The following is a 17,608-nucleotide window of genomic DNA, read 5'->3' as shown; positions in this document are numbered from 1 at the left end:
TTCACCACCCATGCCTCAGTTTCCCAATGTGACCTGTGGGCATCTGTCTCCTACCACGCCCTCCCCTGGCTGTTGACAGGCATCCCTCTGTTCAGCCTGCGAGACCCAGGGTGCAGCCTGGGGCGTAGTCGGACCTGAAGACAACGGGGGACACAGAACAGGGAGTAGGAGCTAAGTGGAAAATGAAGGGAAAGGAGATAGGCTGCCTGTGCCCCCGCAGAACAAGCTTGGACCTGCTGGGCACTCCCAGGTAGGGCCCCACCCACGCTAGGCGCCTCCTTGGGAAGGAGAGAAGGAATTGGGGATCTTAGTCCTCGCAGGTGCTCTGTCCTTAAAGGGAATCAAATGGTCTGACTCCTACCTTGGGCTATAGGCCAAAAAAAGAGAGTGGTGGGGGTGGGAATGTGAGAAACCAGGAAAGTGACCTTCTGTGTCCTGATGGAGGAGGTGACTGGAAATCCAGCCTCTTGGGGTCCACTGGGAAAAAGGGGCTGAGCACAAGGTACCCAGTTCCCTTTTGGATTCTGGTTCCGCCCCCACTCCCCCAACCCAAAGCCACAGAGGCCTGCCTGAGATCTTACCTCAGCTATTTCTCACCCCAGGGTGAAGGTGGGTCCAGACCCGCCCCTCCTCAGCTTCCTATAAGGGCTGGGGACCTGGGACTGCAGGTTCACTCACCATGAGGCCCTTCTCGAGACCGGGCACCTGCCTGCTGGCCTGCATACTGCTCTGCACCCTCCTGGGTCTTGGTAAGTGATGAGGGGCCTGGGTTCCAGGAACGTTCAGGAAAGAGGATGGTGAGAGAGCATTTAGCAAGGTCCTCAAGGGGGAAAGAAGGGGTGTCTGGAATTCTGATTCATGGTGAAGGCAAAGGTTAAAGATGCAAAAACCTGGATCCACCAGGAAGGAGAAGCTCCAAAGCTCATGGGCTTGGGTCCCTGAGAGAGGAGGGGGAATCAGTGGGTCTGAGGAAGGCATCTGAATTCTAGAAAATCAGCTGAGATCATGACTAGAAAGGGAACTCTTTGAAAAAAGAACTGGGGGGTCGGGGGGGAGCAATGCCCCCCCTCCCTTAGAGGGAAGAGTTTAAGCAAGCCCTACTTTCCCCAGGACCAAGTGTCTGGGCCCTCAGTTGCCTCCTTCCTCAGAACCAAGGAGTTCATACTCTCCCAGTTCTCATTCTCCCTTCTTGACCTGGGGTACAGAATCTAGGCTCAGCTACCCCTGCCTGAGCTCCTTCTGGCTATAAGACCTACATATGGCACCTACAAAGAGGAGGGTCTTATGTCCAAGAGCCAGCTGAGCCTGAAGCCACAGAACTCCTCCCAGCCCCCCAGCTTTCTCAAAGGACCCTGGCATCGAGTCCCTAGCCTTGTAATTAGGTAAACAGGCTCTGTGGTGGAGTCACTTCCCTCACCTAGAAGACGCTTTGATGGCTTCACCATCACATCCCAGTCAGATTTCTAGACAGTTCCCTGGACAGCGGTCAATGTCCCGCCCTTCTCATGAACCATCAGGGAAACACCTGGCCTGCTTCCCACTGGACCCCCAAACCCACCCCCACTTACCCCCTTTCTTCCTCTGTACTCTTTAGTAGCAGCCAGTCCTCAGACCTCACCACCTTGACAACAGCCCCACCCTCTGTCCTGCAGGATACCCGCTGAGCTGTGAGGTGTGCAAGGGCTCCGGGCCCAATTGCAGTGGAAAGATGAAGACTTGCGAAGAGGGCAAGGACGCCTGCGTGGTGGTCGTGGGGGAGTCGAGCACAAGTACGAGGGTGTGGGACCTGACTCCGGGCTAGCAGGCCTTCAGGATAGAGAAGATCACCGACCTCAGAAGGGAGGCTGCTTCACTATTGGCGTGGATGGCATGATGGGGGGAGTAAGGAAGAGGGAAAGATGCTCATTCTCCAGATGGATGGAAGGAAGTGAATTCAGTGGGCTCTCAGAAGCCACTGTGGTCAGGAATTTCTAAAAATGAGGTTCTCCAAATGAGAAAATGGGAGGGGGCAGACTTTCTTATAGAGACTTTCTTAGGCAGGAGGAGGTGAGGAAAGGACATGAGGAACGGAGACATCATGAGAGGGGAAGAGCCTTTAGGCAAGTGCTGGGGGTAAAGGACGGAGGGGGAGGTATGGAGGAAGAGAGGAAACCAGATCCAGCAAGGTCATTTAGGTAGAAGGAAGGAATTGACAAAACAAGGTAGAAGGGACTCCCCCAGGCCCGGCGGGGTAGTGTGGGCAGGAAGAGCCGCGTTGATTCCTGACAGGAAGAGGAGTGTCGATGTTGGAGTGCAGGGAGAGACATAATAGGGCCCACACCAAACCGGAGCGTGAAGATAATCCTGAAGTATGGAGCAACTCATCGTGAAGGGCAGAGGCGGGGCAAAGGGCAATGAGCAAAGTGTGAGAGGAAGGACATGACTTCAGAAGAAGGAACCATCCCAGGCCCGAGAGAGGATGAGGAGAAGGGGGGCAATGGAAGAGACACTGTGCGTGAGGAGGGGGGGTTCATTTAAAGCTGAAAAAGACTGCTGGAGTTGGGGAGAGAAGATGGGGTGGGAGAGAAGGCAGTGACTGGAGAGACGGGCAACTTCTTGCATAGGAAGAAACCATCCAACACTGACGGAGGGTGTGTGTAAGGAAGATGGGATGGAAGATGGCAAGCATTGGTGGTGGGGGGAGGACCTAAAAGACTTGAGGAGACCACACCACACATAGAGGAGGAAGAGACAGAGGCTGGGGTGGGGAGACAGGAAGCTAGGGGGAAAAAAACACCCTTCAGTGGAATGAAGAAGGGAAACCCTAGGATCATGTTGGAAGAGACCCCGCCCCTGCAGTGGTGACTGGAGGAGACCACTTCAGGCAAGACCCGGGAATAGCCTAGGAGGGTGTCAAGAGACTCTTGGTGGGAATGACGTGGGCAAATTTGGAAGAGACCACCTTGGACACAGAGGGATTTGGCGGTTGTGGGCTTGGGTGGGGTGCAGTGGGAGGAGCTCCAAAGTCTTCAAGGTTGGCAGGGGCTATTACACACAGATTTGGGGGGAGCCTCAGGCGACCTGAAAAGCACCACGCTGCAGAACCCTTAGAGGATGACTACGGGGCGGGGTGGGGTGGAAAGGATTCCCTGGGCAGGCACCTGAACTTGGCACTGGGGGACTCAAGACACCATCCAAGGCTGAATGGAGGCTACAGCCACTAGGAAGGGGTGGGATGGGGGGCTAGCCTAATAACCCCTCCAGACTGTATCCCAGGTAGATGAAGGGGTATGGCTTTGGGGGTGCTGGAAGAGACCACCCTGGACAGTCATGGAGTGGGGTACTGTAGGATTGGGAGAGACCGGAGTCCAGGCTGGGTCCGCCCTTGCAGCCCATCCCCCATTCCACCACCTGCAGAGGGACACCTGTCGATAAACACCTACAAGGGCTGCATGAAGTTCAGCGACTGCTACTCGGGCTTCGTCTCCACCACCATGGGCCCCAAGGACTACATGGTATCCAACACGTACTGCTGTCAGGACGATAGCTGCAACCATGGCTCTGTGCCCCGTAAGTGCTAGCTGGGCCCCCCAATCAGGAATCCCTCGCAGCCACCACTGACCTGGCTCCAATGGGGCATCATCTGGCTCCTTAGGAGCCGCTGTTCTCTCACTTGTAAAATGAAGTGTCCATTAGCGACTGGTGTTCTCCAGGGTGGCTGTGAGGTGGGGGGCAGGGGGAGTTTGACATCTCTACGTACCGTCTGCTTCACCCTCATCCCCAGCTCCCCAGAACAATCGGACTGAGAATGGCCTTCAGTGCCCAGCCTGCATCCAGCCCTTCCAGGAGACCTGCGCTGGGACCCAGGCTGCCCGCTGTGTGGGCCAGGAAACCCGCTGTGTCTATTTCGCTGGCAATGTGCAGGCTGGTGAGGAACGCCTGGATCTCTGGGGGAGGGGTGGGGAAGGGGCCCAGAACTGGAGGCTTCTACTTACAGATTCTAGGGGAGATGGTGGTTCCAGGGAGCCTGGTGAGGAGGTGGCAGGGGCCCAGACTCCTGGGTAGTGAGGAAGGAAGGGTGGAGGGCTCTGATGCACATCTGAAATCCTCTTCCCAGGTATCATCAGGACCAAATTTGCCACTCAGGGTTGTGCCACAGAGAGTGCCTGCTACTCCAGACCTGGCGCCCAGGTGCCCTCAGCCTCCTATCTCTACTTCCTCCGTCGGGCCGACTGCCTTCCAGCCCCCCGGTCCCCTAGCAGGGCTGAGTGAGAAGCTGAGGATGTGTGACTTGAGGTCTCCATTTAGCCTCGGCCTGCAGCTGCCCATGTGCACATGAATTAAAGAGGTCAACAGAGTCAGCCTGAGTCCTTGTGATGTGATACATGTCAGGGAGGTGGGATGTGGAAAGCAGGGGTCTCAACACTCTGGGAATCTCATTTACAAGGAAGGGAGGGAAGACCCCGCTTTTATTAAGAGATCACTTCCTGCAGGGCCCCTGTGCTAAATGCTGTACCTCATTTAGGTACAATTCTATAAAGTTGGCCGTTTCCCCCATTTTGCCAATGAATAAACCGAAACACAACCAGGGAGGACCAGACTTCAGAGATGACAGTCAACTCTCCTGATGAACCTCTCCCTCTTTTTTGCCAGTGTTCGCAAAATGGAGGAGATAATAGTTCTAGATTCCTAGTGTGGTTATGCTAGTCAAAAGAAAGAAAACTTAAAAAAAAAAAAATCATGTAGCGCAGTGCCTGACTCCTTTAAGACAGTGTTGGTCCTAGAGACAGAATGTCTGAGTAAATAGTAATCATCCTAATAGCTGCTCCTTACTAAGCAGCCATTAGCTAGCAGTGCTCCACACTGGCATCAGTCAGGGAAGACTAGAACATGCTACAGTTACAGACAGTAGTAATCTCTGGTTTAAAACAACAAAACTGAATTAGTCCACTAATGCCGCCATAATGCTGTGTGACAAACCATCCCTAAACTGAGGCCACAAGTATTCTTCTAAGGTTTTGTGGCGAGGGTGGCTCTGCTTCCAGCTGTGCCTTGGTTGGCTGATTTGGACCCAGTTGGGGAGAAGGGTTGAAGTTCTCTGAGAAGGTCCACAGTTTTGTGGGCACAGTGGCTCCCTGATTAATGTTCTCATGGCAGATTACAGGAGTCTGTAAGCCAAGTGTACTTGAGATCCTCGCTGAGGTCAGGTCAGCTCACACGCCACTGAGTAAAGAAAATCATAGTCAAAGTCAACATCACCGGTGTGGGGGTGTGGATGGAAAAGACTGCCCCTCCAGTGGGAGGGAGAGGAGTGGAATTTGCTGAGCATGTATCTATTCACAAATGGGTGATTCTTCCTTCACGGTATGTGTCTAGCACCACCCACAGGGCGATCTGTTCCTCACAGGCAAATCAGCCATCAACTCAGAAGTATATTCTGAGCACAGGATTTCTGCACACAGGCCAGGGAGTCTCCTATGGCGATTGAATATACTGAAATGTAGCAGGGATTTGGCACAGGTCATTGGTTGGAGGTAGTCACGTGGCCCCACCAAAGCACACAGGGGGCATGAAGTGCCATCTTGCCCCCTAGACATGGCTGCCTTTCCTAACTGTGGGTTCAAGGCTGATTCTCATTTTTATCATCACAATCCCGGTGATAGGCATGATTCTTCTCATCCCTGTTTTCAAAAATCTGAGGCCCAGAAGGGATGTCATGTTGGCAGAACATTGTAATCGTTGAGGTCGGTTGAGGTGGGAGAACACTCACATGCTAGCAGTTATCTTTCACCACATAACAAACCACTGTGTAACTGAGTGGCTTAGGACAATCACCTTTATAGTTCAAGATTCTGAGGTTGGCAGCTTTGCCTGGGTTCAACTGGGTGGTTCTCTGCTGGTGGCTGCTTGGGTTCAGCTGCCTGGCAGCTAAGCAACTCCATTCAGAGGGTTGTCTGGCTGTGTGGGTATCCAGGCTGGCGGGGCCACATGACTCAGCAAGTTTCCAGGGGCTTCTTGTTGTGGCGAAAGTTCCCAGGGCATCGGAGGGCCCCCAGTACAGGAGCACTTTTCACTTCTCTGCTTACATTATGTTGGTTGTTTTCCCTCTGGCTACGCTAATCACATGACAAGCCTAGTCAAAGGAAGAGATGATGTCTGGCTACATAGAGCTGAACAAATTGGAGGTACCAGTGGGCTAAGATGATTCCAGATGCTTTATTATCATAATCCTCCAAGGTCTAAACAGTCACCCAGTTTATCTATCTGTCATCCCTAGGCCCCAGGCAACAAAGCTCACAAATGAAGTCTCTTGACCCCAGCCCAAGGCATTCTATTCTGTTTGGGTCTCCTCTCCCAGGGCCCAGGAGTCCCCATCCTTGGCCCCCTCCTTCCTCAGATGCAGGAGCCCAGGATTCCAGCACCACTCAAAACCCCAAGCATCTTTTTTTCAGTCAAACCACTAAAGAACACACAATGGGTATTCTACTAATTTTTATTCATTCCTCCAAAAGCACCACAGGCCCACCATACCCTCAGTTTGTTTTTCATGGTTCCCCTATCCAATGGACACAAGTCTCTCCATCATTATCCAGAAATGTACAAAACTCAGCCAATGTGCTAGAGTTGTCTCATCCACTGAAATTTTTGTGCCTGTTCTGCCTCCAATGATGGCAACACCAAGATAAATCATACATTCCCTCGAATCCTTGCCCAAGGGACTTCTAGCCTGAGGGCAGCCAGTGAGCCATCTGCAAGGACTCAGTCTTTTCTGCTTGGATGATCCCAGAAATATGCCTCACTAGTAACCTTATTCCTCCACAAGGCCTAGAATTCAATCCCATTGAGAAAGTAGGCAGCCACTCGCCAAAGCAGTCATGACACCCAAGGGTGCCAATATCTAACTATATAAATACAATCAGCACCAAGACACATACAAACAAAATTGCTTCTCCTGCTGAGTGAGGGCAGAAGAAGTTCGGAGCAGAGCAGAGGTTGTCAGACAGACCGAGTCAGAGGCAGTGTCAAAGTGGTAGGAAAAGAGGGCACTTTGCAAACAAGGACTTGGGGGTGAGATGGTGTGTCCAGACTGGGGTCATCTTGGTGCTGCCCAGCGCGCATTGTGTGGGCACCCAGGGCAACTCGATGAACGTTTGAGCTCCCAGTGCAGCTGGCTACCCAGACAGTGCGTATGTACGACACAGAATGCATGAGGTACATACACATACTAAATGCTCACGGTATCCCTATGATGTACGCGCCGTACAAATGATTTGCCTGAGGTCTCCACCAAAGTCAGTAGGATCGTCCAACCCTAGAGCTGTGCTAATAGGATTTCCTGTGGTAAAGGAAATGTTCTAGGTCTGTGCTGTGCAATGCTGTAGCTACTCATTACACTTGAAATGCGGTACATTCAACTGGGAAAATGAATTTAAAAAATGGATACTCGTCTCAGTTGCTGGACAACTATTCATTACAATTGGGACAACCTGGATATATGAATTTATATCTCCAAACATGAATTTTATGAAATCTAAATAGGAGTCAAATGTGTCTGATGAAAACTTAGTGTCTGAATTGAGATGCGCTGCTAAGTCCAAGCCACACGCCAGATTTCAAAGACTTAGGATAAGAGAATATAAAATAGCTCATGAATACTTATTTTATGCTAATTATAGGTTGAGCTGGTATTCTGGATACACTGGGCTGACACATTAATTTCACATGCTTCCTTTTGCTTTTTTAACATGGCTACTAGAAAAATGAAAATGACATGTGACTGACATTCTATTTCTACCAGATATGGCGCTACTGTGGCTCTGGTCTTTCTTGTAGCTTCGCCCTGCAGGTCAGCACGTTTTTCCCATCTTGGCTATCTCAACTGTGATGGGACAAATTTTATCAGTTCAAGTTGGAGATGGAGGTACCATCCTCTGAGGATTTGCCCCTCCGTTGGGTTATTTTTTGTCTTCAGTTGACAAAGGAAACAGGAGCTGGAGGTGGGGGGTAGTGTTTATGGTTCTCATTCAGTCCTTTCATTCCATAGGTGGGAATATAAGGCACTGGTCGGAGTCACACATGGGGACAGATGGCAGCGCGTGCCTGCTCCCCTGGCCCCCTGACCTCAGACTGGGGCTTTCTCTCCTACTCAATACTCACTCCTTTTCCCTGTTGCGGCAAGAGGAGGACCATCTAAATTCCAGCCTGACTTCTGCCACTGACTGAGAAATTAAAATAATAAAGATCTACTAAGCATCTACTGTGTGTCAGCACTGTTCGAGGTGCTGGGGATACAGAGGGAATAAGACAGACAAGGACATAATAGCAGCTAAAACAGGTAAATAAATAAATACATATAAATACGGTAATTTTTGACAGTAATAGTTGCTACAAGGAAAATCAATCTGGCCAGATGGATAGTGAGGGCGTGCAGACTGCTCATGTTAGAATGGTCAGGGAAGGTCTCTCTGAGGGGTATGTGAGCCAAGACCTGGTTGACAAGGAGTCAATCTTGGGAAGATCTAGGGACAGAACATTCTAGGCAGAAAGAGCATCAAGTGCAAAGGTCCTGAGGCGGGACCCAAGGCAATCAGAAGGAAGATCTCTCATGCTGACTGGGGCTGCAGTGAGACAGAGAATAAGAATAGTCAGGGGCCAACTCATGTAAGGCATTGCTCTGTGCTGCTGGGCCTAGAGCCTGCCTCTAGGCTTTGCTTTGCTCTTCTCATCTATCCCCAAAAATATTTGACTCAGGTCCATCCTTCCTATTTTGACACCAAAGAATTCTGTGACCTGTGGCTTCTCTGCATGTAGCTGGCAGTCTAGAACATTCCAGGCACTGTGGTTTCTGCCTTTGCCTTACTTACTCTGGCACATTCCCAGAGTCTGGGACACCCACCCAACTGTCCTGTGGGCCCCAGGCTCACTGTGGCATTCTGTATGCACACCAGAAGGCAGAACCTCTTGGGGACGCCCAAGAGAGCCCACACAGAAATGCTTGGGTCAGTGCAGCAGGACAACTGCTTTTCCAAAAAGGCAGGTGAACAAAGTACCAAGACCAGAGAGGATTAAGGTTTAATGACAGAAGAAACCAAGACCAAAAAAAGATAGATACCCTCAAAGGAGAGGGACAGAGGTACAGACTCCCCAGAGAGCTTCTGAACTGCCTAGCACCTATAAAATGGGGGCAGTCACATCCCTTCCTAGTCAAACTCAGAGAGGGGGCAGTTGTCAGGATCCAAATTCCTTGGGGATTTGTGAGAGATACCTCTGAGGTAGAAGTTTCTACTCTTCCACACCCAGAAGGCCTGATTTCCAGTCTCTAGCTACACCTAGAGCCCACTGTTATTGTGGGACCATTCTCTCCACAACAGCTGGGAGAAGAGTCTACCTCACCAGGCCCCTAGCGGGCAAATGTTAGGCAGCCCTCTCCTTCACACAAGACCAACTTCTCCAGCTCTCCCAGCCCCAATCCCTCCAGATGTAGAACTTCCATCACCCAGGGATTATGAACTAAGGAGCCAGATCTGATACCCCAGACATGCCCCTCCCCTGAAGATTCAAAGCCCACAGCCTCTTGAGAAACTAGAAGGCCACACTGTGTAGGTGTAAACTTAGACCCTATGTTCCACTGTGGCTCAGAAGTCCAAGGGCTCTAACTACCTGCAGTACTAGTCCCCCAGACTCCATCATGAGGCAGGGTGTCCATCCCCTCCCCAACAACTCCATTCTACTTTCTTCTAGGCAGCCAACCGCTCCACTCCCTTTAGAATATGGGTATGATGTCCTGTGGTCCCCTGGGATATCAGGAGTCCTGTCCCGGAGACTCAGAGATCCAGGTAACTAAACGTCACAAAGCCATCCAAGAGTCTGTGCCCTCACCCCATTCAAGCACCCAAGACTTTGAGTGGTGGCCACTGCTCTGTTATCTGAGGCCCAGACGTCCCACACTGGAGTCTGGACACCTTAACCCACTCCCTCTAACCGGGTATTGGAGTCCTCAGGCCCTGGCAGAGCCAAGCAGCCAGGATGCTGGGCACCCCGGTGGTCCCAGCCCTCATCCCATGGCTCACTAGGCAGGTACTTGGGGCGCCAGAACAGCCTCGGCATCTGCCAGCATCTCGTCTAGCGCTTGCAGGAGGACACCATGTGCTGCCCGGTAGCCCAGGCCACCGGTGGCTGCCGCGCCGCCCGCAGGCCACAGGAAGGAGAGTGCGCCCAGTGCCGCACCCCCTGCAGTGCCCTCTCCAGCCCAGGCACCCAGCCTCGCCTCCACTTCCGAGCGTGTCACTGGGCCAGGGAAGCACGTGCGCTTTGCTAGCTCCCCAGGAGCCAGACCCAGTGCACGCTCCCGCCGGGCTAAAGCTGCAGGCTCGAGTCCCAGCGCCCGCCGCCACTCAGCCAGCTGACCTCGAAGAAGGGCCACGTCGCACGCCCAGCCGAGGCCCGGGACCGGTGCTGCCGCTGCCGCCAGACTAGCCAACAAGGCTGGCCGCCAAGCCCCTGCACGCAGCGCTGCAGCCTTCTTTCGGGCAGCTGGGGGAGAAGCAGGTGGCAGCGCCAAGAGAAGCGCCCCAGCCTGCGCTGGGGGAAGCAGGCGCTGCAACCACTGGCAGAGGCCCGGGAGTCCTCCTGGCCGCAGAGGGAACACGGGGGGCGGTGCATCCTCCAGCACCTCCCACGTCTCATCCTCAGGGCTTAATGCAGCCCCACGCTCTGGGTCCCCTGTGCCTGATTTCTTCTCACTGATGCCAACTTGCGGCAACTTCTCTGCGCCTGCTTTCTTTGAATCTTCCCCACTGCCTACCTCCTGCGACCCGGTGCCATGTTTCTCCCTTTCCTCACTGTGAGCATTCTGCATGCCTTCTCCACCAGCACCCCCTAAGCTCTCAAGGCCAGACCTCTCAGACTTTTCCTCTTCATCCAGAGACTCTGGATCCTCGCCCTCACCGTCTGTACGCACGCAGACCAGTGGCGCATCTGGTAGCACTAAAGGCCGGACTTGGGCCCAGTCCTTCTCAGTGGGGGGACCCGGGCTGACAAGGATGAGGGCATCGAAATGGGTTGAGTGGGGTGCCACAGCAGTGTTGGCAGAGCCCAGAGGCACAGTCCAGAACACTACATTGGGGCGTTCTGGTGCTGGGTAGGGCGTGGGCCCCGCAGGCACCAAAGTAGGCACAGCACCTGGGTCGCCGGGATCCAGCCCAAGTAGCAGGTTCAATACAAGGGCCACGTCAGTTGTGCCGGCCACAGCCAGGTCCAGCCGTGCGCTGCCCAGTCGCTCCAAGCTGGCACGAACCCAAGACAGAGCAGCCTCCAGGCCACCAGTCTCGAAGGCCTCACGGACAGCCTCCAGCTCGGCAGCGCCTAGCACCTCAAAGCCATCCTGGGCTGGTGGCAGAAGTCTGTGGGGACAAGAAAGGATGGGGTCAAAAGCAGAAGAAGGTCTAAACTGGAGAAATGGCAAAGGGGAGAGAATTAGGTTATGATAACCCGGGTAAAGGGTCCTGAATAATCCCCAGTGAGGCAGAAGCAGGATAGGGTTGGGTGACATTGATGGCCCAGCAGACAGAAACTAGGGTTATGAAGAAAAGGGAAGGGCTTAAAGTGGGATGGGACAGGTTTCCCACAGAGCCTACAATGAGAACCTGGCTAAGTCTTCTCAGGAACACAGTCTTTGGGGACAGAACTTTTTGGAGGAACTCGCAGGGTTAAGAAAAGGCAATGAGGGCCTTTCCTGGTGGCGCAGCGGTTAAGCACTGGGCTGCAAAGCTGCCCGCAGCCTCTGCAGCAACAGTTTGATCCCAGGCTGCTGGGCGAGGGTCCCACATGGCACGCAGACCTCTCCTGCCGCCCGCTGCTCCCCTCAGCAGTGTACTTCATCAGTCTGCCTGTTTGGTTGCCCGCTCTGGCTCTAGTGAATTCTCTCACCCTCCAGCACTTCTGACTACCCAGTGCTTGTATAAATAAATAAAATAAACATTAAAAAAAAAAAGGCAATGCTAGGCAGAGCAGAGCTCACAAAACCCACTCACAGAGTGGGTACAGAAAAGAGGGGATGATAAAGGGATGGGGCAGGGTATTCAGAAAAAACAAAACTCATGGAGGGTGTGGCTTTACAGGGATCACCAGCTTGTACAGCGAGTGAACTCTTCAAACTTTTGCCTGGGGAGTGTATTTGGGAGATAATTTCCAGCTACTCCTAGAATTCTAGCTAGGCAGATGGACTTTAAAACTCAGAGCAAGGGCCTCCCCGGTGGCGCAGCGGTTGAGCGCCATGCTGCAAAGCTGTCCACGGCCTCTGCGGCGCCAGTTCGATTCCCCGCCGGCCAGGGAGAACCCCACATGGCGCAGCAGACCTCTCCTGCCTCGCCTGCTGTTCCCCTCAGCAGTGTCTTCGGTCTGTCTGCCTGTTCTGCTTCATGCTCTGTCTCTGATGAATCCTCCCACTCCCCGCACCCCCACATCTCTGGCCTATACCCCAGCTCTTGTATGCATAAATAAATAAATCTTAAAAAACAAAACAAAAACAAAACTCAGAGCACTCACAAGAGGCAGGGTCATGAGGATAGGGTAGGTCCTTCAGCTGACCCTAAACTGCAGTGGGGCTTAAACGACAGAAAAGGGTCAAACTAAGAGTGTTGGGTTGGGGTGGAGTCTCCCTGACCTCAAAACCTCTGAGAACTTCAGAGGTAGCTGGGAGTGACACTGATGCCTTAAATTTTGAACAAATCTCTCAGGTTACAGGTCTAATCAAAAGGAATGGATTGCTTTTTTTTTTTTTTTAAATGAAAGAAACAACTGGCCTAAAATGGGGCCCTTCGTGCCCAGGCCCCCCAAGACTTAATACCTAACCTAACTGTAGTTTTAGCCTCTCCCAAAAGCAGAACTTTAAACCCATCAATCTGGAGTTTCCAGAACTGCAGTAAGAAGGTAATCTGCAGATTAAGATCCCTTCCCTTCCCCTAAGGGAAGGTGGCTTGTACAGCTAGTACAGCTAGCCAAAATACATATTTTTTTTTTTGGCTAATAACCTTGGTTCTGCCCTTTTTCGTACCAAGAAAACCTTCCATGTGGTAGAATCCTTGCAGAGCCTTTCTACTTGCTAGATGAGATGCTGTCTATGAATTGTTTAATAAAGCCCATTATAGCCCCTAAAATAACAAAAGAAAACAAAATGATGGGGCAGTAACCTGGATAAGGGAGATGGGCAGATACCGTGCCTCCAACTCGTTGGGGGCGGGGTCTGTGTACCCTAAAGAGCAAGTAGGGGCGGGGTAGGGATGGGGAGTGAAGTCTAGCCCCAAGGACCAGGCCTCCCCAGCTCACCAAGAAACTCACCGCTGCAGCGGCTCCGCCCGGTTCCGCAGCGCAGCCCGCAGGCGCTCCAGCTCCTGGCAGCCGTCACTGCTGCTGCTGCAGTCCGCCTGCAGCACGAAGAGAGCCGCGGATCCCAGCCCCGCGCTGTCCAGAAGGGCCGCTGTCTGGTCCCGGGCCTGGGCTTCATTCTGTGAATCCCCCGGACGGAGATTCCGCACAGCTAGCAGTGGGGTCCCACGAGCCAGGGCTGCCCGCGCTGCCTCTCCCAACGCCGGGGCTAGGGGTTCTGCGTTCCCCTCGGGGTCTGGCAGCACCAGGACCAGCACGTTGGCCTCGGCTGCCCAAGGCCCCGGCGCTGCGGGTGGGCAGCTCAGCTCTCCCAAGAAGAGACCTGGGCCCGCAGCTCGCAAGCTGGGGATCCCCGACTCCGGCCGTCCCTCGGGGATCTCAACCGTCTCCACATCACTGCTGCACAGCGCTGAGATCAACGCCGACTTTCCTGAGCCCGGGGGCCCCAGAAATAAGGCGGTCACATCACCCCGTGGCGTAGGCATAGCTGCAAAGAAGGGGTCAGAGAGACCGGGGTCAGGGGGCACCAAGCCTTTTTCTTCCCGAGCCGCCCCCCCTGGTCTGAGACTTCAGTCCCCCACCCTGACCCCTTCTCCCCCGCGCAGGTGTCACTCCCCAGAGCGCAGAAATCCGGCGCCCGGGTCCTATTCCTCAGGCACCCCAAGTCCCGAAGACCTTTCCCTTCTTCCAAAACAGGAATCCGGGATCGAGTCCCTTCCTCCCCCAGGGGCACAGAGGTTTTATCCTCCCTTCCAGATCACCAACCGAGCAGAAGAGCAGAGGCAGCGCGGAGCGCAGCGAGTGGCGGCCGACGCGCCCGCTAAAGAAGCCGCCGTTGGGGTCGGGCGGATGGAAGCCGCCGAGGCTGGAGAGCTGGGATATGGGGTCGTCCCGGCACGTTGCGGGGGCTCTGATCTGACGTCACCCCTCTTAGGAGTGGGTGTGTCTTGGAAGCAAGATCTAGGGGTGGCTGGGGAGGACCGCAGCCTCCCGCAGCGCGTGCGCAGTGTCGCGTGGAGCGCTCGCTCCCGAACTCCGGCGGCCGCCCGGCGCAGAACAATAAAGGCGCCTAGGCGCCTGCGCATCAGGAGCGACTACCTACAGCGCTGCGAGGGGAGAAGTGTCCGGCACAGGTGGCCAACGTCATCATACCGCGTCCCGGTGCAGAGAAGGCCCCTTCCCGTTAGTTTGAGGACCGGGTGGGCACGACTAAGTCACTGCCGGATAGTAATTCGGGTTCTCGGCCCCGAGAGCCTCGTCAGGCAAAAGAGTGTGGAAACCGCTGGGACCCTGAGGCTCGGTGCGCGCTACCCCGCGTCCCTCCAGCTGGCGGCGCTGTGACCGGCGACTGACCAGCGCAGCGCAGGGCAGCCCTCTGCCGTCGGCAGAAAGAGGCCTGCCCTAGCGGCCTGGGGCGCTGGGACTCGAGGGCAGTGCTTAGGGCAACAGGACGCGGCGACTGAAAACGGGCGTGGGAGACTGGGGCTCTGGGTGGAAGAGTTACAGGATGTCAGAGAAGACTCTCTCCCGGGAAGAGGCTGGTTAAAACCTGGACACCACTACCTGCCACAAGACATGTGAGAGAAGGGGCGATGGTGTCAAAGATCGAGAGCCCAGTGCTGAGTTCAGCGAGCTTGACTTAGGTCATAGGTCTCCTACAGGTGAGAAGGCTCCAAGTTCAATTTTGGGGGGGAGGGTCGAAGCTTCTCTGGTAAGAGTTTCATCAAGTTAGAATTCCAGGAGATGATCTCTCTCGAGGGTGGGGACCAGAGGTGTGAAAGGCTGGCAGGAGAGCCTCTCAGAGGTCATAGGACCGAAGGTCTTCTAAGGTTGGGGACAGATGAGCGACTTCATTTATTACTCTGTCTTGCGTGCTCCTCTCTTCATCAGAAGGGTCCCAGTCACTATGGAAGGTGCGCACCCGGAAGAGACCAGAGAACAGCAGGATTCATCCAAGGAGAGGAATCCCCGCAGTCCAGGAGGCAACATCTGTGAGTACTTCTGGCCATAGGAGGGTGGGATGCAGAAGCTGATGCTAAAAGGATTTCTCTAGCATTTCAACGTCCAAGGTGTTGCAGGGACTTGCTTGTTGGAAAGGGGCTCAGTGGCCCCCGAGCTGCCCTACCATGAACAGCCACTCCCATTCATAACCTACACTAGACTTGGATGTACCCACTCAGCTCTGTCCACATGAGCAGGAATGGTATGTAGTTCAGAGTGGCATCGAGAGGATTGGGGTGGGAAAGGTGACTGGGCAGACAGACAGGCACCCCAGCCTTGGTCCCAACTCTGCCTCAGACTTTGAGTGACTTGGATCTGTTTCCCTGTTCTTCAAAAGGGGAAAGCTTGCTGTTAGTGAAGGTAGCCACTTTGATATATAACAGTCTGTGGAATGTTTATTATGTGCTGGAGGTGTTCTAAGAGTTTTTCATTATTTAATTCAGTCCTAACAGATTCTGTGGAATTGGGTCTGTCGCCTTCAGATGGGGGAACTGAGGCAGAGAGGAGGGCCATAGCCCCCACACCTGCAGCCAGAGATCAGCAGGAGCACATCTGTAGTTAACAAGTTGGGTTTATTACTCATTGCCCTAGGGAAGCACAGATAACATGGGGGAACCCAGGGCAATCTCAGTAAGAGGGCCCGGGCTTATGAAAGGCCCTGGGCTTGTGGTATGGGGAAGGTTTCCAGGAAGAAGGGCTTGGCTCTTGATTGGATGCTGCCAGGAAGCAGAGGCAACTGTGTGGTTGACTACCTTAATACATCTAGGAGGAAGAAACTAGCCAAGGTGAAAGTCAGGGTTGGAAAAACTGAAGCGACAGCCGCCACCACTTCTTATCAGTAGCCAGGAGAGGGGGATGTTTGGTCACTTTTGTGGCTTGGACAATGCCCATGATTTGTCTGTGTGCAGTATTACTATGGCATGGTCTTAACTTGATTTACTCGTAATAGCGCAGCCTTCTGTGACAATGTTCCATGAAACTCGATGCTCAGTAGAACACCAAGGCCTCACAGAGTGTCAGGCCTGATCCCATGTGTCAGGCTGCTTTCCTCTTTCTGGATAGTAATTGCAAACCATTGTGCAGCACTGTTCTAAGCGCTTTATGCAAGTTAATTCCAACAACCCTGTGAAGTAGATACTGATAATTATTCCATTTTCCAGCTAGGGAGCCTTGTCCTTACCTTGGCTGTTCTACAAAAGGGGAAAGCTTGCCGTTGATGAAGGTAGCCACGTTGACATATAACAGCCAGGATTAATTCTAGGCAGTCAGGCTCCAGAGGCTGTGCTTTAATTATAAGGCTCTCTTGGAAGGGCAGACCCCCAGGTTCCAATTCTGACTCCACTGGCCTCGTGACTGTGGGCAAGTTGCCTAACCTCTTGAGCCTCCATCTACTCATCTATAGAACAGGTCCAGTAATAGTTGCCCATACTGTTCAGCACTACTGAGCTTTGCACATACTAACCATTGTTAATTGTTGGCATGATTCTGGAGCTTAGGAGAGGTCCTGGAGACTCCTGGGGCCTTCCCCGACCTCTCCCCACATCCCTCAGGCCACCTGGGGGCCCTGCAGTGCACTCGCTGCCTCATCACCTTCGCTGATTCCAAGTTCCAGGAGCGTCACCTGAAGCGGGAGCACCCAGCGGACTTCGTGGCTCAGAAGCTGCAGGGGGCCCTCTTCATCTGTTTCACCTGCGCCCGATCCTTCCCCTGTTCCAAGGCCCTGATCGCCCACCAGCGCAGCCACGGTCCACTCACCAGGCCCTCCCTGCCAGCCACACCTACCTCTGCCCAGCCCACCTTCCCCTGCCCCGACTGTGGTAAGACCTTTGGGCAGGCTGCTTCCCTGAGGCGGCACCGCCAGGCGCACCAGGCCCGCACCCCTCCTGGCCCCTTTGCTTGCACTGAATGTGGCCAGGACTTTGCCCAGGAAGCTGGGCTGCATCAACACTACATCCGGCATGCCAGGGGGGAGCTCTGAGTGGGGCTTACGACTTCCCCGGGACAATGGAGACTCTGGCTCGTGGGGTCCTCCTGTGATATGGGATGGGGACCTTGAGATTTGCTTCCCTCCATGGAAAAAGCAAAGGGCTCCTGATAAACAGGACCTAGATGATATTCTTTTGTGCTTCAATTTTTGGAGGACACACAGGCCTTCAGGGAAACTCTGAAATCAGACAATAGTGAGATCTTTTGTTTTCAAAAATGAGCAAGAAAGAGAAGGAAAACTGTTCTGTGTATTTCC

General features: G+C 53.6%; 3 protein-coding genes across 3 annotated transcripts; 2 read left to right on the top strand and 1 right to left on the bottom strand.

Annotated features, from left to right (window-relative positions):
- Nucleotides 1-679: 679 nt before the first annotated feature.
- PINLYP (phospholipase A2 inhibitor and LY6/PLAUR domain containing) lies at nucleotides 680-4,251 on the top strand (the record flags this gene model as incomplete). The annotated part of the gene is made up of 5 exons (XM_084258011.1): nucleotides 680-749; nucleotides 1,653-1,769; nucleotides 3,397-3,549; nucleotides 3,764-3,907; nucleotides 4,097-4,251. The coding sequence occupies 5 exons, from the start codon at nucleotides 680-682 to the stop codon at nucleotides 4,249-4,251; spliced, it is 639 nt and encodes a 212-aa protein (XP_084114137.1).
- A 5,797-nt stretch (nucleotides 4,252-10,048) lies between these two features.
- Nucleotides 10,049-13,850, bottom strand: IRGQ (immunity related GTPase Q; the record flags this gene model as incomplete). The annotated part of the gene is made up of 2 exons (XM_084257972.1): nucleotides 10,049-11,381; nucleotides 13,318-13,850. 2 exons carry the CDS (start codon nucleotides 13,848-13,850, stop codon nucleotides 10,049-10,051), a joined length of 1,866 nt encoding a protein of 621 aa, XP_084114098.1.
- Nucleotides 13,851-15,205: 1,355 nt separating this feature from the next.
- ZNF576 (zinc finger protein 576) lies at nucleotides 15,206-17,344 on the top strand (the record flags this gene model as incomplete). Its single annotated transcript, XM_084258012.1, has 2 exons — nucleotides 15,206-15,356; nucleotides 16,917-17,344. The coding sequence occupies 2 exons, from the start codon at nucleotides 15,206-15,208 to the stop codon at nucleotides 17,342-17,344; spliced, it is 579 nt and encodes a 192-aa protein (XP_084114138.1).
- Nucleotides 17,345-17,608: the final 264 nt, after the last annotated feature.

Source organism: Talpa europaea (genome assembly GCF_964194135.1).
Source record: "Talpa europaea genome assembly, chromosome: 16".
In the NCBI taxonomy this organism is placed as follows: domain Eukaryota; kingdom Metazoa; phylum Chordata; class Mammalia; order Eulipotyphla; family Talpidae; genus Talpa; species Talpa europaea.
Note: the sequence above shows the minus strand (reverse complement) of the source record. Positions and strands in the feature narration are given on the sequence as shown.